The sequence below is a fragment of the Jaculus jaculus genome, chromosome 11, assembly GCF_020740685.1.
Source record: "Jaculus jaculus isolate mJacJac1 chromosome 11, mJacJac1.mat.Y.cur, whole genome shotgun sequence".
Taxonomy (NCBI): Eukaryota; Metazoa; Chordata; class Mammalia; order Rodentia; family Dipodidae; genus Jaculus; species Jaculus jaculus.
This window is the reverse complement of record NC_059112.1, coordinates 58,549,452-58,569,209: the sequence shown is the minus strand read 5'-3', so window position 1 is coordinate 58,569,209 and position 19,758 is coordinate 58,549,452. Positions and strand designations below refer to the sequence as shown.

General features: G+C 44.1%; 1 protein-coding gene across 1 annotated transcript in view; it reads right to left on the bottom strand.

Moving 5' to 3' along the window:
- Grk4 (G protein-coupled receptor kinase 4) overlaps positions 1-19,758 on the bottom strand; it is a 167,837-nt gene that overhangs the window by 147,765 nt on the left and 314 nt on the right. Inside the window, exons 2-3 of the mRNA XM_045161262.1 lie at positions 19,192-19,667; positions 2,248-2,343 (exon numbers count right to left, since the gene is read on the bottom strand). Coding sequence (XP_045017197.1) covers positions 2,248-2,343; positions 19,192-19,667 — 572 coding nt within the window. The remainder of the gene's footprint in view (positions 1-2,247; positions 2,344-19,191; positions 19,668-19,758) is intronic.

Here is a 19,758-nt window from a genome sequence, read left to right as displayed (position 1 = left end):
TTTAGAGGATAAAGCACTTTCTGCACAAGCATAAATATCCAATTTCAAATCCCCAGATTCCATATAAAAGCTGGAAGCTGTGGTGGACTTCTGCAATCTCAATGTGCCTACAGCAAGAAGGGATGTGGAGAATTTCTTAGAAGCTTATGGACCAAATATCCTGGCAAATGGAGCAGTAAAGGAGAGACCCTGCCTCGAATAAAATTGTAGGCAAGAACAACACCCAAAAGTTGTCCTCCAGCCTCCACATGTGTGCTGTTGTCACAAACATGCACATACACCATATACACACTTTAAAAAGTTAGGCTTGGGGGAAGACCCTAGGGTTCAGCCTACGGTGTGTCTGGGGCAAGATCTGATTTCCAGCCAAAGATAGGCAAAGTGCTTGAGCTCTGTCTGGGATTCCTGAAGTGTGCTTGTCTGTGCTGGTGGTGGTTGATTTTCTCTCTCTGCTTGGACCTGGGAAAGGGGCCCAGCTTCTGCCATTTTGAAGCTTCCCTTGGATCTGTAGTCTTCAAATAAATTCTTTCTCCCATAAAAAAAAAAAAAAAATGTTAGGTTTGAGCTGGAGGGATGGCTTAGTGGTTAAGGCACATGCCTGTGAAGTCTAAGGACCCAGTTTCTATTCTCCAGGTCCCATGTAAGCCAGATGCACAAGGTGGTGCATGCATCTGGAATTCATTTGCAGTGGTTAGAAGTCCTGGCAAACCCATTCTCTCTCCCTCTCTCTCTCTCTCTCTCTCTCTGTCTTTAATAAATAAAAATAAACTTTTTTTTTAAAAAGGGCTAGAGAGATGGCTTAGCGGTTAAGCACTTGCCTGTGAAGCCTAAGGACCCCAGTTCGAGGCTCAATTCTTCAGGACACACATTAGCCAGATGCACAAGGGGTCGCACGTGTCTGGAGTTCATTTGCAGTGGCTGGAGGCCCTGGCGCACCCATTCTCCCTCTCTCTATCTGCCTCTTTCTCTCTCTGTCTGTTGCTCTCAAATAAATAAATAAAAATTAAAAAATAAATAAAAATAAATCCTTTTTTTAAAAGCTGGCGATCACTTGGAAACTTTCAGCTGTGGGTGAGTTTTTCCCTCCAACAGGGAGGGGATCAGCCTAGGGCCTAACTCCTGCCCAATTGGGAGGTCCCCCTAGCCCTTACTCTCCTCATGGGTTCTTTATCCCTTCCAGCTCCCCACATGGCAGGAGCTCCTTGAACTTTCTTTTCTCTTTCTTTCCATGCTTTTTTCCAGGCACTCCATGTGGTATCTCTAGCTACGTGGGTGCCTTTCCTTGACTCTGTACTCCCCTCAATAAATATAATTTAATAATTTTTTTTTAAGTTGGGCTTTTTTCTTTTCAGTTTTTTTGAGGCACGATCTTACTCTAGCCCAGGGTGACCTGGAACTCATTCTGGCCTCTCGAGGCTATCCTCTATCTCAGCCTCCCAAGGGCTAGAATTATAGGTTGCATCACCATATGATGCACACTTCAAACAAATTTTTTTTGAGGTAGGTCTCTTTCTAACCCAGGCTGACCTGGAATCCGCTATGTAGTCTTGGGCTGGCCTCCAACTCACAAGGATCCTCTTACCTCTGCCTCCCGAGTACTGGGATTAAAGGTGTGCACCACCAGGCCTAACAGAAAGAGAGAGAATGGGCACGCCAGAGTCTCTACCCTCTACTGATGAATTCCGGACACATGCGCCACTTTGTGCATCTGGCTTTATGTGGGTACTGGAGATTCAACTTGGGTCATTAGGCTTTGCAGGCAAGTTCTTTGAACTCTGAGCCATCTCCCCTACCCCCAATTTTTTTTAATGAAAAAAAAATCAACAATCGTATAATTGATAACAATGGCTAGAAAACCTTTTTTGGTTTTTTATTATGATTTAAAAATTTTATTTATTTATTTATTTGTTTGACAGAGAAAGAGAGACAGAGAGGGAGAGAGAGAATGGGCACACCAGGGCCTCCAGCCACTGTAAATGAACTCCAGATGCATGCACCACCTTGTGCATCTGGCTAATGCGGGTCCTGGGGAATTGAACCTGGGCCCTTTGGCTTTGTAGGCAAAGGCCTTAATAATCGCTAAGCCATCCCTCCAGTCCCCCCTTTTATCCCTCCCTGAAAAGACTAATGAAGTTATAAGGAGACTTTACCATAACTTTTTTTGATACGGAACTCAACAAACAATGACATCCTATGAGTACCAGGCTAGACATGACCTGCTGACAAAAGCAGGCACCAGTTACTTACCAATAGAGTACCTCAGAGTATCGCAGTGGCTGAGTGGAGGCAGCTTCAGGATCTTCTTCCAGTTTTTACTGCGACCATTTTTTTTGTCAAGTCCTCCTAAATTTAAGGGGGAGGAATTTTAATTTTTTAAAAATTATTTGTGTGTGTGTATGTATGTATGTATGTGGGCTCACATGCCAGTGCTTCTTACTATTGTAAACACCAGATACTTGTAGCACTTTTTGTGTCCAGCTTATGTGGGTGGTCTGGGAACTGAACCCAGGCCAACAGGCTTTGAAAGCAAGTGCCTTTAACAGCTGAGCCATCCAGTCCCTTTTTTGCTTATTATGTACCCAGGTGGACTTCGAATGTGTATCCGCCTATCTTATCCTCCTAAGTGCTGGGATTACAGTGATGCACCAGTGTTACTGGCACAACAGGAGGATTTTCTTTTCAGTTTCATACATATCCTACGATACCTATTGTAGTCACTTACCTTATTATATTTGGTGGATAGACTGCATACATAAAATGACTAAATTTCAAGTTTATGATAACATGTCTCACCTAGATGTTTTGATGAAGTATAAAATCCCAAACCGATACTCAGTCCCTAGCTCTATCATGTGATTCTGACATTCTGTAAGTCACTCCTTCTGAGCCTCAGTTTCCAAATTTGCAAACTAGACCCAACATGACATAAAGGGATGTATAGATACCTATACTTATTCAGCAGATGGTTACCTTCTTTTTTTTTTACTTTTTTTTTGCTGTTTTTTTTTTAATTTTTTTAGCATTTAACATTTTCTCTAAATAAATACTTACTGAGCATTACAATATATCAAACATTTTCCAAGCATTAGGAGCTCAGTGGTTAAAGTCTGGGTTGGAGGTGTAAATCAGTGGTAGGGTGCTTGCAAAGCCTGCTGGCTGGGTTCAATTCCTTCTGTACACATGTAAAGCCAGATGCACAAAATGGTGCCTACATCTGGAGTCTGTTTACAGCAGCAAGAGGGCCCTGGCACACCCATACTCTCTCACTCTTTCTTTCCCTTCTCTCTCTATGTGCTTGCAAATAAATAAATAACTTTTTAAAGAGAAAGAGACTATCACAGCTGGAGGGGCAACAAAGACTCCAGGACCATATGGAAGAATTAAGGTATTGAGAGGAAGGCCATATATCCTTGGGAGTTGGTAAGCTCTGTTTTCAATATAGTAGGTTTGGAAAACTGTGGAATACAGACATTTAGAAAACCGAGAAGGCTGTCCAAGCCCTGGAGATGGATCATCTCTACCCCATCTGCCTGGGCCTAGCTGTCATTATAGGGGAGTCAATCAGTGACACCAATACTGCTCTCATAGTTAGCCTAAAAACCAGTTCCAAAGAGATGGTGACAGACACTGTGGTTACTGAAAACTCATAAAAACAGAGATCCAGACTCTACAGAGAAAGTGACACTAAATCAGATCTCTATCTTACCCACCAAAGCTTGCAGAAAAGCCTTAGGATGGGTGGGAAAGGCCTGAGACACCATGTTTCTCCCATTCTTGCAGAGACTGACTGAGGCCTCTTGGTTCCTACAATGAATACCAATAAGCCCGCTGAAGACCCTCAGCCAAATTGTGGTAGGGGAGAGGGGAACTACGTGTGTGACCTTTCTATTTATTTTAAAAAATCAATAAATTTTTAAAAAATAAACAAATTTTATGGGCCGGAGAGATGGCTTAGCAGTTAAGGCAATTGCTTGCAAAGCCTAAGGACCCAGGTTTGATTCCTCAGGACCCACGTAAGCCAGATGCACAAGGTGGTACATTTGTCTGGAGTTTGTTTGCAGTGGCTAGGCATGCCTATTCTCGCTCTCTCTATCTATCTGCCATTTTCTCTCTCTCAAATAAATAAATAAATAATTTAAATTTTTTAAATAAACAAATTTTTAAAAGCAGAAAAAAAGTTAAAAAGTAACATGCACTCAACTGCCAACGCCAGAGAATATGCTAGGTTTTGCTTCAGTGACAGCCACGACCCATCTCACTGAAGGGTTGGGAAAGGCACTGAAAAGGAGAATCCTCCCTTCAGCTTGTTTCCCAGGGAACAAGGGAACCCATTCCAAAGAATCATCAGGTCTGGTTTGAACATACACTGTCATTTTGGTATGGTTATTTTTTTTTTCATGGCTATTGCTGGCTCTGTTCACTTGGAATAGGAACTGTCCTTTGTGATATGCCACTTGTATCCATCCCTTTTAAAGGACTAGAGGGCTGAGTTGTTATCTTTGCCCTCTAGAACCCATGTGCAGTGAGCATGATCTGAAAGAACTTGAGTCATGGCTATGTTTCCATACTCAAGGGAACTCAGGAGCTGCTCAGTAAGTGAGCAGGTGAACCAAGTCACTCCCACGCCACTTCATGGTTCATTCTCTGCTTTCTCTTATTCCCTGGTCAATAGATATTGTACTATTTGAGTAACTAGTAAGAAATATGACACTCAGGCTGAGGTCCCAGCAACCAGAGTCACAGAAATTATTGGGACAAGCTGGCCCTGGAAGAGGCTTTGGCACAGAGGAAATTCTTAAATTCTTCAGATTATAAATAACTTCCCAAACCACAACCTGATAAGGAGCCACACAAAGCTGCTATCATCAAAGAACTAATCAAAACCTAACAGTCCTACCTGTGAAAACAAGTCATCAAAGAAAATGGCTCTGTTACATCCCTTTCCCTTCTCCCTTCCCCAGTTTCTGCCCTGCTTGTTCCTTCCCTTTAAATATGCAGTTCAGCCAGGTGTAGTGGCTCATGCCTTTAATCCCAGCACTTGGGAGGCACAGGTAGAAGAATCACTGTGGTGGTTTGATTCAGGTGTCCCCCATAAACTTAGGTGTTCTGAATGCTAGGTTCCCAGCTGATGGGTATTTGGGAATTAATGCCTCCTGGAGGGAGTGTATTGTTGGGGGCGGGCTTATGGGCTTTATAGCCAGTTTCCCCATGCCAGTGTTTGGCACACCCTCCTGTTGCTGTGGTCCACCTTATGTTGGCCAGGAGGTGATGTCCACCCTCTGCTCATGCCATCGTTTTTCCCTGCCATCATGGAGCTTCCCCTCGAGCCTGTAAGCCAAAATAAATCTCTTTTTCCCAGAAGCTGCTCTTGGTTGGGTGATTTCTACCAGCAATGTGAACCGGACTGCAACAGTAAAGTGGTACCAAGGAGTAGGATTGCTGCTAGACACCTGACTGTGTGGCTTTGGCCTTTTGGAGCTGATTTTCAAGAGGACTATGGGAGGATTTGAAACCTTGGCCTAAGAGATGCCTTGCAGTGCTGTAAGTACAGCTTGATGGACTATTCTGGTCTGAGCTGCAAGACCTGAATGCAATAAGAACTATGGACTGTGAGGTTTGGCTTATGAGGGTGAGAAAGAGCTTTGCTTGAACTGGGCTAGCAGTTTGTGTGAGAAGCTTGCTCTTATGCCCATGTCCTGAGAAGTTGTGCAGGGTTGCTTTGCATAGAAATGAACTTCTGTGTGCAGAGGGATATGGCACAGAAAGAAAAATCTTTGGGAGAACTGTTGCCCGTTCAGCTGCAACTGAGAGATTATTACAACTTTTGAGACTGGGCTAGCTGACCTGTGCTGGGGCAACAAGAAGAATGTAGACTTTTTTGAAGGGGTCTGGGTGCTCAAAGAGTGTCCTCTTCTTCAAAGTCTGCTTTATTCCCCCCTGGATTAACAAATTGGCACCCTACCTGGTATTGTGGAGTATAAAAAATGCTGGAAAGAGGGACATTGAGGTTGCAACACGGTCTTGTGTTTTGGAAATGGCCATGGGCAGTGTGAATCGGGTTTGCTGGTTTCCTGCATAGAGACCCCATGGGGCCATGAGGATGAACCGTGGCTTGCAGTGGAGACCCAGTGGAGATGCTGGGACCGTGAGATGGCTGCCAAGAAGCTGCCAGCCCCGATGAAGTTTCCCAGGACTGTGAGTAGCCTAGCTGGAAGGGTGGAATTGGAATGCCAGAGACTTGTTGCTGATTAGAATTATCAGACTTGGAAGATTTGTCACAGGTTAGAGTTGCTGGACTTGAAGCTACAGAGTTTAATATTTGCCCTGGTTGTTTTAAATCTTGTATTGGTTGAATGTTTCTTTGTTATGCCCAATTTTGCAGTGTGAATATTTATTCTGTGCCATTATGGGTTTTTTGAGGTTATTTTTTGGTATTATGGCTCAGTTAAAAGATCTTAGACTATGGGAATGTATGAACATCATTGGAATTGATAAAAACTATGGGGATTTTTAAAGTCAGACTGAAAGCATTGTATTTTACATCATGTATGGATATCAGTTTATGGGGGCCGGGGTGGAATGTGGTGGTTTGATTCAGGTGTCCCCCATAAACTTAGGTGTTCTGAATGCTAGGTTCCCAGCTGATGGGTATTTGGGAATTAATGCCTCCTGGAGGGAGTGTATTGTTGGGGGCAGGCTTATGGGCTTTATAGCCAGTTTCCCCATGCCAGTGTTTGGCACACACTCCTGTTGCTGTGGTCCACCTTATGTTGGCCAGGGGGTGATGTCCACCCTCTGCTCATGCCATCGTTTTTCCCTGCCATCATGGAGCTTTCCCTCGAGCCTGTAAGCCAAAATAAATCTCTTTTTCCCAGAAGCTGCTCTTGGTTGGGTGATTTCTACCAGCAATGTGAACCAGACTGCAACAATCACCATGAGTTTGAGGCCATCCTGATACTACATAGTTAATTCCAGGTCAGCCTAAGCTGGAGTGAGACACTACCTCGAAAAACCAAAATAAATAAATAAATATAAATGTCCAGCTCAGCTGCATCTGAGAATGACAGCCTCAAACCTGTGGAATGGGGCTGGCTATCTTTCATTATTCACTTGCTGTCCAATAAAGGACAGCCTACTATTGTGATTGTCTATTCTCACTATTTCCATGTCACTCTAGTTGGTTCAGCACTGACTCTGATCCAACAGGGACAGCTGTTAAAGTGCAGTGAGCTTGTATTCACAGGTATGTGACATTGACAAGGGAGTTGGGGTGGCCACAACAAGTGGGCTGGATCCATCACCCAGTGCCAGCACGCATTGAAAAGCCCTGGTCTGATCTTTACAGGCATGCCCAAAAAGACAAGGCTCCCACTGAGTCTCTACACCATTCCTGGTGTCTTTGGGTGAATGACCTTCTTTGAGATCTCAGCCCTCTGACTCCCCCAAGAATCCCTATGGAGTTTAAATGGGCTTAATCATAGTGGTGGTTTGAATGTAGGGCCCCTTTGACTCAGGTATATTTGATTAAGATTGAATTTACAATGTAAGTCTATAGCCGGCAAAGCCCAGATGGGCAGTGTGAGGGGGTTGTCAGTGGGGAAAGAACTTGTATTCCAACCCTAAAGTGTGTTCAGAGCCAGTCTGAGCTTGATTGAATTTGCTGGCAGTTGATGGTAACTTTGCTATGAATATAGGGAAGTCAGCCAGCTTCTTCCACTGTAATGAAACCTCCCCTGGATTCAGTAAGCCTGAAATAAACCCTCTCTTCCCATAAGCTATTTCTGGTGTTTGTTCAGCAATGACAAAAGTAACTGCAACAGGAAAATGAACACTGAGAAAACTGGAGCCATTGCTGAGATGAATCTGACCATGCAGGATTTGATCTTTTGGAACTTGTAAGAAGGAGGAATGTAGAAGGAATGAAATGGAGAAACCTTAATGAAGGGTTAGTAGCCTTGCCTGAAAACTAGAGGGAACTAAAGAGCTAATAACTAACCTTAAGATGAAAAGACCATAAAGAATGGAGACATCCAAAAAAGCCAGGCGTGGTGGCGCATGCCTTTAATCCCAGCTCTCAGGAGGCAGAGGTAGGAGGATCACCATAAGTTTGAGGCCACCCTGAGACTACATAGTGAATTCCAGGTCAGCCTGGGCCACAGTGAGACCCTACCTGGAAAAACAAAACAAAACAAAACAAAAAAACAAAAAAAAGAATGGAGACATCCAGTCTTCCCTAGTCACCTCTGCTAAAGAGCCTATTACAAGCAAATAACTTTGATGCCTTATCTACTTCCCTTGGACCTGCATCTGATTCAGTATGTTTGCTTTAGGATCCTTCTTATAAATTCGAACCCTAGCTTGATTCAGTGCTTCAGCCTTCATCCCACAGGAAGGCTGCTGTTCCTCATTCTACTTCTCAATAAACAATCTGTCTGTAGAGATCAAGTCTCATGTTCTTTCTTGCTTTCCTTACACTTATAGTATTGTAAGCAGAGCTTGATAGACTATTCTGGTGAGAATTTTAAAATGCTAACTGCAGGAGAATTAAGAAATATAAAGTTTGGCTTATGAACTTTTATGGATATAAAAGCTAGCTGCATTCTTATACCCATGCCCTAAGGAGCTTGATCAAGGTTGAATTTTAAATTTTCTTTGTTTATTTTTATTTATTTATTTGAGAGTGACAGAGAGAGAAAGAGAGACAGACAGAGAGAGAGAGTGAGAATGGGCATGCCAGGGCTTCCAGCCACTGCAAACGGACTCCAGACATGTGTGCCCCCTTGTGCATCTGGCTAACGTGGATCCTGGGGAATCAAGCCTCAAACCAGGGTCCTTCAGCTTCACAGGCAAGCACTTAACTGCTAAGCTATTTCTCCAGCCCAAGGTTGAATTTTAAAGGTAATGAACTGGTGTGCTTGGCAGAAGGTATAGAATAGTAAAATATGAAAAAATGTAGTTTATCGCAGGAAAAGTTCAAGCAAGTTTGAAGTTAGAGGTATACAGACTGGTTTTAGGTTACTGAATTTGCAATTGTTAAGCAGGTTATTACCATCAAGGGGTAGTTTTGGTTTGAAACAATACAAATAGATGCCCTGAGGGTGAGACATCTAAAACTAAACCTAGTAAAAGTACAAATTCTTTTGAAAGTTGATGGCTTAAAGGAAAACTAGAGAAACAATATCCTACCCTTCAAGGTCAAGGTATATCCTCCATCCCCACCAGATTTACAAAATTGGCTATGTCACACACCTGGTTCTGGTTTTAGAAGCATAAAAAAATACGGAGAAGCAGATTATGAAGTACAACATAATTTTGTTTTTTGGAAATGGCTCCTAAAAAAAATGAAGCAGGATTAAAATCCCTGTGTGGGAGACCCAGTACTGCTATTGTACAAAACTAGAAGCCACTGGGATATGACATATGCAACAGAGCTGTTGGAATCCTTGTGTGGAAACATATACAATAAGGCCACAGTATGAAGATTAACTGGTTCCAGAAGCTATTGCTGACATGAGGCATGGGAACCAGGGTTGAAATCCCTATATTAGAGGCCAAGTAAGGCCATTGTATAGCGCTACAAAGATAAACCATGGTTTGCAGTGTAGATCCCAAAGATGCTTTAAATGTATCAGGGCCATGGGATGACTGCCATGGAGAGGTGCTCAGTCAGCCCAGATTAAAGGGCAGAATTGGAATCCAGAGAATTTCATCACTGGTTATGGATGTTGGACTTGAACTGCAAAGCTTGATGATAACCTACTGTATATTATTTGCATTGGCCCAGTATGTTTGTCATGCCTTTTTGAAATGGAAATGTTTACTCTATACCATTATATGCTGGAATGTTGGGGGACAGGGAGAGGAAAGTATGTAACTTGTGCTTGATCTGTACCTCACAGTTGAGACAGTCTTAAATATCAGATGAAACCTGGGACTTTTGAACAATGTTAAAGTTAGTAAAGACTTTGAAGTTGGTCTGAATGCAATTTGCATTGTGAGATGTCATGAGTCTATGGAGTAGAATGTGGTGATTTGAATGTGTGGCCCCATAGACTCAGGTGTTTTTGATTAAGATTGTGCTTACAATTTGAGTATGCAGCAGGCAAGCTCTGCTGGAGGAGGGTGTTACTGCGGGGGGGGGGGTGGATTTTGTAGTCTAGCCCTAAAGTGTGTCCAGGGCCAGTTTGAACTCTGGCGACCCCCACAGAGTGTGTGTGTGTGTGTGTGTGTGTGTGTGTGTGTGTGTATGTGATCAGAGGGCAGAATACAACTTCAAGGTGTCTGTATTCTACCTTTTCTGAGACAAGGTTTTTTGCTGCTACAAACTGCCAGACTGCAAAGAAACATCAGACTTGCTGGCCCATGAGATTTGGCTTCTTCTCTCTGCCTCCCACTATTGTAAGTTGGATGGAGTCACAAATGCATGTGCCACATTGCATCCAGCTTTATGTGGGTGCTGGGGAATTAAACCCAGGCTGACAGGTTTTGCAAGCAGGTGCCTTTAACCACTAAACCATCTCTCTAGTGTCTCCTGGTAAATTCTTAATATCAATCAAAAATAAAAATTAACCATCATACAGCTCTGCTCAGTTTCTCTTCTAATTCATCTTCCTACCTCAGGTCTTCTTTTTCATGCTCTTCTCCAGATTGCCTCCCAAGTCTAAGGATCAGGTTGAGAATAAAATATAGGCCCGTCTGCACCCAGAGGTACCTGATGCTAAGACACACTATGCACAAAAGCCCAAAGAAGGACAGGCAGATTCTAGGAATTATAACTGCCAGTCACTGTGGCTCTGGCCATTGCATTTTGGAAAAATGCTGCTGGACTTTTGAGCATAACCTCTTCTTTAAAGCCTACCCTTCCATTTGCTAGGAATAAATAGGCACTTTAACTTTCAAGTTCATCCTGTTTGCACCTCAAAACATCCTCATTCAGTCTCTAACATCCAAACTATTACTGAGTGAATAAGTATACCTTTCTGTGCCCAGTGCACTAGTAAAAAAAGCATCATGAATAACAGAGACTGAGGACATTTTCTAACTTGGAGTAGAGTTGAAAAAGCAGGGAACAGGCCAAAATTAGAGGAAATTAGCAAAGACTAAGAGAATGACAGGGAGTAAGAGTGAAGACTTCTATATATGTACCAGGTACCTTTCCAAGAGCTTTACACATATCAGACATTACTCATCCCTACTCTATGATGTAAATACTGCTATACCCTCTTCATAGATGCAAATAAAGTAGGGAGGCTAAATAACTTGTCCAATGTCACAAACTAGCAAAGGGAGGGTAGACCCAAGAGCCAATCCCAGTTTTGACTTACTCTTAAGGTCCTATGTTTATCCATACTGCTTTTTTTAAATATATATATATTTTTAATTTTTATTAGCATTTTCATGATTATAAAAAAATATCCCATGGTAATTCCCTCCCCCCACACACACACTTTCCCCTTTGAAATTCCATTCTCCATCATATTACCTCCCCATCTCAATCATTGTACTTACATATATACAATATCAACCTATTATCCATACTACTTTTAAGAACTAATATAATACAACTTAAAAGGATTCTTGAAATTATAAAAATTGGGAGCTTGAGAGGTGGCTCAGCAATTTAGGTGCTTGTTTGCAAGTCCTAACAGCCCCGATTTGATTTCCCAGTATCCACATAAAGCAGATGGCTCTGAATACTTGGGAAATTGCAGCTGTGGGTAAGTTTTTCCCTCAGCTGGTTGGACCCCCTAGCCCTTACTCTCCACATGGGCTCTTTATCCCTTCCAGCTCCCCACATAGCAGGAACTCCTTGAACTTTCTTTTTTCTTTTCTTTCCACTTTTCTTCCCAGGCCCTCCATGTGGGATCTTTAGCCACATGGGTGCCTTTCCCTGGTTCTGTACTTCCCTCAATAAATATAATTTAATAGGGCTGGAGAGATGGCTTAGCGGTTAAGTGCTTGCCTGTGAAGCCTGAGGACCACAATTCAAGGCTCGATTCTCCAGGACCCACGTTAGCCAGATGCACAAGGGGGAACACACATCTGGAGTTCCGTTTGCAGTGGATGGAGGCCCTGGCGTGCCCATTCCCTCTCTATATCTGCCTCTTTCTCTGTCGCTCTCAAATAAGTAAAAATAACAAAAAATGTTTAAAAAATATAATTTAATAATTATCCTTCTCAGTCTTCTTTTTTAATTAAATTCTTGGATTAAAATTAGAAACAAACCTTTGGTTTGGGGTTCAAGGACTTTCCTGGATGCCAAGCACCCAGTTATGATTGGCAAGGAGAATTATGGAAAGGAAAATTGTGATAATTATATTACGGTAGAATATGGAAAGCACATTTTCCAGCTGTGACCATGACTTGGTGTATTTCTACTATTACTTTCAGGAAAAGTGGTTTGCTTTCTCTTCTGGCTAGAGGCTAAGATCACTATCTCTGGTTAAGCTGAGGGGGATGAATTGCATTAGCATTGGCCAGGCAGGCTTCCTTTGGACTGGTCACCTATCCCCCAAGGCTTTTCTGCCTGGCTTGCTCCACCCCTCTGGGATTGGAACCCTATTGACATGCACTATTGCCTGAGGTCAAACTGGGATAGGGCTCTTTTCTAAAGGTGAAAACTTGTCCCCTTCCCCTCAAGTAGAGTCCTAACTAGCCAAAGCTGACTTGGAATTCATTATGTAGTCTCAGGGTGGCCTCAAACTCACTGCGATCCTCCTACCTCTGCCTCCAGAGTGCTGGGATTAAAGGCAGACACCACCATGGCCTGCTTAAATGTTACAACTTTTGAAGGGAGATACACTTAATTGAGTTTCTCTGACTCCCATCCACACTTAGGAAGGCTGAACTCCTCCAGATCTTGGGAGCAGATTCTGCTGAGCTGAGGGGGAGTGACGTTGAGGCCATACAGTGGCCAAGGAACCAAAGATCCCTGACTTGAATATCTTCTAGGGTTCCCTCCCCCTTTTTCCATTTCAAGCCACTGTCCTCAAGATTCATGGTTGCCTGTGGCAGAAGGGGGTGGGGGGTGGTGGAAGGATGGAGCTCCAACTCCTGCTCTGGGTTCTGCCCCTCCTGTGGCACAGGCTTCTGTCCAGTTCAGTTCGAAACTTGAGGCCGCACCTCTGGGAAACAGCCAGCCAGAGATCTGGCCGCCTAAATAAGGGTTAGACTGAACATACCCTAGCCAAGCCCCAACCCTAGCCACTTGGCAGGAAAGGCTTTTACAACAGGCCTGGGTCCTGGCTACAAGCCACTCCCCTGAGTGGGGAGGTCACCATGCTGTCCCTCAGGAAATACAGGGACACAATGGGAAAGACATGCCTGATGGTGTTTGCTAACTGAAGGACACAGGAACCAGATGGATGCCATGACCATGACAGGCTTCAGAGTCCTCAGTAGGCCTAAGTTTCTGTTTCCCATGAAGGACTCAGGAACCAGATGGACGCCATGACAGACTTCAGAGTCCTCAGTAGTCCTAAGTTTCTGTTTCCCCACAAGGTCTAAGTTTTTATTTTCCAGTAAGGATGGGCTTAACAGTTCCTGGAAACTGATTATGCCATACATTCCTTATTTCAGTCTGTACAACTAAGAACTTTTGAAACCAATTTTTTCCAACTGTCTCTCATCCTATGTCTTCTACCTTTACTATCTGTGGTGGTTTGATGAATGTCCCCCAGTAGACTCAGTTTTATTAAAGCTTGTAGATCTCCAGCCACCTTGCTGAAGGAGATGTAACTGTGCATGGATCCTGGGGTCCAGCCCTAAGGCAGATCTTAATTTCCAGCGTAAGATATGCAAAGTGCCTGAGTTCTGCCTGGATTCCTGACGTGTGCTTGCTTGCTTTTGTTGGTGGTTGCTTTTCTCTCTCCACATGCACCTTGAGGCATGCATGCGTGTGCCGAAACATACACCTCTCTCTCTCTCACACACATACACACACACACACACATACTTTCTCATTAAAAAAAAAAAAAGCCAGTCTGTTGTGCTTGCCTCAAAAAAAAAAAAAAAAAAAAAAATTTGAAAAATCCTACCTCCGAGAAAAGCCAAAGACATGGGCTGGGCGATAACGTGGTGGTTAAAGGTGCTTGCTTGCTAAGCCTAGGTTTTTAAAAATTATTTATTTATTTGAAGTGGGGAGGCAGAGAGAGAATGTACATGCCAGGAACTCTAGCCACTGCAAACAAACTCCAGATGCATGTACCCCTTGTATGTCTAGCTTACATGGGCACTGGGGAATCAAACCTGGGCCCTTAGGTTTCACAGGCAAGCACCTTAACTGCTAAGCTATCTCTCCAGCTCCTGGCCCAGCTTTGATTCCCCAGTACCCACATAAAGCCAGATGCACAAAGTTGCACACACATCTGGAGTTCATTTGTAGTAGCAAGAGGCCACTGGTGCACCCAATTTCTTTCTCTCTTCTCATAAATAAATAAAAAAAATTAAAACTAAAAGCAAAAAACAAAACAAACAAATATAACCAAAGACATAACTACAACCAGGCCCCAGCTTCTAATAGCCCTTTCAGTATGAACTCATCTGAACCTATCAACAGATTATATCCATTAATGATTTAGTGCCCTTTCTACAGCTCCACTAAAGACCAAGCTTTCAACATATGAACCTTTAGGGTGGCAGCATTCTATAGCCAAACCACAACAGTAAAAAATTCTAAATTTAAAATAGTAGTTTTGTTTTATTAATGATATGATAATGTCACAGTTCCTTAAAGCACTTTCAAGGCAGTAGCAGCTGCAATGTTCCTCTAAGAAGGCAAGGATATGATAGTGTCCTGTTTGAGACTATCAATCTATTTGGGCTGTACAACAAAACATCATAAATAATAGGAATTTGTTTTTTATAGCTCCAGAGGTTGGAAAATCCAAAATAAAAGGAGACATGGCATCAACCAAGGCACTTTCTGGTTAATAGAGCCTTCATCTATCCTTCACACTTAGGAAAATACAAGGGATGTCCTGAGTTTCTATTATAAAGGCATTAGTTCCATTGATGATGGGCTTACCCTCAGGACTTTGTCATCTCCTAAAGGTCCCACAAGTCAGAATACAGGTGTGCATGGCCATACCCAGCTTTTTACATGGTTGTCAGCACACGCCCTCTCAGGCCCTCATGCTTGCATGGCAAGCATTCTCAACTTAAGAATAATTTTCAGGCAGAAACAAGACCACAGCAGAGATGTGTATTTGTGTGTGTATTGGGGGTTAGGAGACAGGCATGCTATATCCAACAAAGTTAATTTTTTCCAAAAGTTAATTTTCTAATACATGAGCTAAAACAATACACGAGAAAAAAACAAAGAGATATTCATTCATTCAGTCTATTCAAGAAGATAGTTCCTGGGCTAAAGAGATGGCTTAGTGACTAAGGCACTTGCCTGCAAAGCCAAAGGGCCCAAGTTCAATTCCCCAGGACCTATGTAAGCCAGATGCACAAAGTGGTACATGCATCTGGAGTTTGTTTGCAGTGCTGAAGGCCCTGGTGCACCCATTCTCTCTCTGTGTAATGAAATAAATAAATAAATAAATTTGGGAATAAAAAGAAGACAGTTCCTGATACTTTTTGGAAGACACTTATAAGTAAATAGATAAAAATAGCCCTCGAGTATAACCAACAGGCAGAATGTGCCCTAAGTTTCTGATATTTGCTACTTAATTTCTTTAACTATGTGATGGTTTGACTCAGGTGTCCCCCATAAACTTAGGTGTTCTGGATGCTAGATTTCCTAGCTACTAGCAATTGGAAATTAAAGCCTCCTGGAGGCGGTATATTGTTGGGGACGGGCTTATGGGTGTTACTACAGCCAGTTTCCCTATGCTAGTGTTTGGCATACTCTCCTGTTGCTATGGTCCACCTTATGTTGGCCAGGGGGTGATATCCACCCTCTGCTTGTGCCATCATTTCCCCCTGTCATCATGGAGCTTCCCCTTGAGTCTGTAAGCCAAAATAAACCCTTTTCCCCCAAAAGCTCCTCTTGGTCAGGTGATTTCTATTAGCTATGTGAACCTGACTGTAACCAAGTAATGTTGGTACCAAGAGTGGGGTTGCTGCTAGACACCGGACTATGTGGCTTTGTCCTTCCAGAGCTGATTTTCAAGAGGAAGGTGGAAGGATTTGAAACTGTGACCTAAGAGATGCCTTGCAGTGCTATAAGTACAACTTGATGGACTATTCTGGTCATAGTTGAAAGACCTGAATGCAGCAAGAACTATGGACTGTGAGGTTTGGCTTATGAGGGTGAAAAAGAGTTTTGCTTGTACTGGGCGAGAAGCAGTTTGAGAGGCTTGCTGTTATGGCTGTGTCCTGAGAAGTTGTGCAGAGTTGCACTGTGTAGAAATGGACTGGTGTGAGCAAAGGGATATGGCGCAGGCATTGAATCTTTGGGCCAAAACTGCTGCCTATTCAGCTACAATTGAGAGATTACAACCTTTGAGGTTGGGTCAGTTGACCTGCACTGGGGCAACAAAAAGAATGTAGACTCTTTTGAAGGGGCCTCAGTGTTCAAGGAGTGTTCTGTTCTTCGAAGTCTGCTTTATTCCCCCCCTGTATTAACAGGCACACTACCTGGTATTGTGAAGTATAAGAAATGCAGGAAAGAGAGGGTCATTGAGTTTGCAACGTTGTCTTGTGTTTTGGAAATGGCCGTGGGCAGTGTGAAGGAGGTTTGCTGGATGCCTGCATGGAGACCAGATGCAGCCCGTGAGGATGAACCATGGATTACAGTGGAAACCCAGTGGAGGTACTGGGTCCATGAGATGGCTGCCATGGAGAGCTGCTAGCCCTGATGAAGTTTTCCAGGACTGTAAGTAGCCTAGCTGGAAGGGTGGAATTAGAACTCCAGAGACTTGTTGCTGGTTACAATTATCAGACTTGGAGATTTGTCATTGACTAGAGTTGGACAGAGTTTGATGTTTGCCCTGGTCATTTTAAATCTTGCATTAGTTGTATATTTCTTTGCTATGCCCAATGCCATCTTTTGTAGTGTGAATGTTTATTCTATGGCATTATGGGTTTGGGGGAGATTATTTTTGGTATTATGGCTCAGTGATCTTGAACTATGGGGATGTATGAACATCATTGGAATTGATAAAAACTACGGGGACTTTTAAAGTTGGATTAATGCATTGCATTTTACATCATGTATGGTTATCAGTTTGGGGGGGCCAGGGGTGGAATGTGGTGGTTTGATTCAGGTGTCCCCCACAAACTTATGTGTTTTGGATGCTAGGTTCCCCAGCTGATGGCAATTGGAAATTAAAGCCTTCTGGATGTGGTGAATTGTTGGGGGAGGGCTTGTGGGTGCTACAGCCAGTTTACCCATGCCAGTGTTTGGCACACTCTCCTGTTGCTATGGTATACCTATGTTGGCCAGGGGGTGATGTGGACCCTCTGCTCATGCCATCGCTTTTCCCTGCCATGATGGAGCTTCCCCTTGAGTCTATAAACTAAAATAAATAAATAGTCTTGTCCATTAAGGGCACACTCCTTACACAGTAACATGGAATACAAAACTTAAAACTCTCATTTTTGAAATTACCAGTGTTGTCCTAGGGTTTGTGTCAATTGGCAATTATAATACTTTATATCTGGGCAAGGAAGATGGCTCAGTAGGCAAGAACATTTGCTGCGCAAGCATGATGACCTGAGTTCCCCAGAACCCACAAAAAGTCACGCTTGGCAGTGCATACCTATAACCTTAGCACTGGGTGGGGCACATATAGGAGGACTGCTGGGGTTCCCTGGTTGGTTAGTCTGATGGAAAAATAGGGAATCAGTCAGAGACTGTCTCAGGGAAGTAAGGCAGAAGAGCTACAGAACACCTGATGTCTTCTGCTGGACTTTGCACGCATGTGCACAGGGCATACACATCTGTATACATGTGCATACACCATAGGCATGCACTCATAGCACACAAACATCATTAATGTCTAGAGCATTATAATAAAGTCTACTTGGTACAATATTCTTGAACACCATATACAGATATGCAGGTAGCAAGGGAAGGAAACCCTGAAATTGGTCAGTCATGATTTCCAATAAGGATGATTCTCTTCCATGACCAATTTGGAGTTCAGAGTGAGCAATAAGATGAAGAGTCAACTGCGCCACTGAGTAGAGAGAGTGCACACTGCTCTAAGTCCTAGATCTGATGTCAGTTCTTCTGTTTGTCAGTTCTTCTGTTCAAAATAATGTTAGTGCACAAAAATCTTGAAAGTGTGACTTTTTTTTTCAAGGTAGGGGCTCGCTCTAGCCCAGGTTGACCTGAAATTCACTATGTAGTCTCAGGGTGGCCTCAAAATTATGGCTATCCTCCTACCTCTGCCTCCTGAGTTCTGGTATTAAAGGTGTGAGTCACCATGCCCAGCTACATTTACTTTAATGTTTTTTATTTATTTGCAAGGGGGGTGGGTGGGATGGACACACCAGAGTCTCTGACCTCTGAAAACACACTCCAGATGCAAGCATCTGGCTTTAAGTGGGTATTAGGGAATCAAACCTGGGTCATTAGGCTTTGCAGGTAAACATCTTAACCACTGAGCCATCTCTCCTGCCCCCAAATCGGAAATTAGGGCTGTAGAGATGGCTTAGCTACTTAATTATTAAGCCATCTCTCCATCTTACGTGTCTTCTCATTTAATTCTTTCCTCCTTTTGGGCCCTTGAGACATAAAGGGGATGGGTGAGGAACCCAAATCACAATGATGCGTGTGTGTGGGGGGGGTTCTTTAACAGTTCTTCCTGTTCCAGATTAATTTTTCTCGGAGAACGCTATTCATCCTCGCAAGATGAAGCTTCTCTACATCTTATGTCACCAGAAACCTTGCCTAGGAGGTAACCGAGAAGCCTTAAGGAGATTTCCATCTTTCCATTCATTCTCCCTTTCCTTCCCTCTTCCTCTCTCTCAAACTGACAGTGCTGACTGGGGATCCGATAGAACCCAGGCAAATGTACTCCTGGGCTCTCCAGCCATACTGCCTTGAAATATTCTATAGGGCGTCTCAGGTTAACCTCCTGCTGACCGTAACACGGACTCTGGATCGGTTTCTCTGGGATCCTAGTTCCCCAAGAGGGTAGCGTTAAGATCCCATAGAAATCAAGGTTCTCCGGAAGGATGAGCGTCTTCTCGGGGTCCTAGGTTCCAGGGAGCCGGGGCGCTTGATTGCGCACCCACCTTGCCGCGCTTTCAGCAGCCGCTTATTGGCTATGATGTTCTCCAGTTCCGTAGCTTGCCGCCGTCGCCTACGCCGCCTTCGCTGCCGCCGCCTTCGCCGCTGCAGTCGTTCTTTCCGCAGTCCAGGAGACCGGCGCGGGGAAGGCTGCGGAGGAGGCCCAGAGCCCACAGCTGCAGCCTCCGCGCATTCCTCATCCAGCCTGGGAAAGCGCCTCGCGGAGCCCCGCTTCAACCGCGATTGCCGCCGCCGCCTTCGGCGCCTCCGCCGGCTCCGCCGCGGTTGCCACCGCAGCCACCAGGGGCGCTGGCGCGGCCGTCGGTGCGAGGGTCTGGCTCCAGCTGGATGGCAGTCCAGACCAGCCGTCGTCGCTGTCACTACCGCCGCCAGGTAGCTAGCGCCTCTCTGCGCCCCATCGTCCAGGCCCGGCGCAGGTAACTCTTCGCACAGCGCCGAGTCCTGGGGCGGCCCGGAGCCTCTTTCGCACCCCAGGTCACAAGGTGCTCACTGGCTGGGGCGCCGTGCGGGCGGTGGCGACTTCAGCCCAGGTCTCTCAGCGGAAGCTGTGT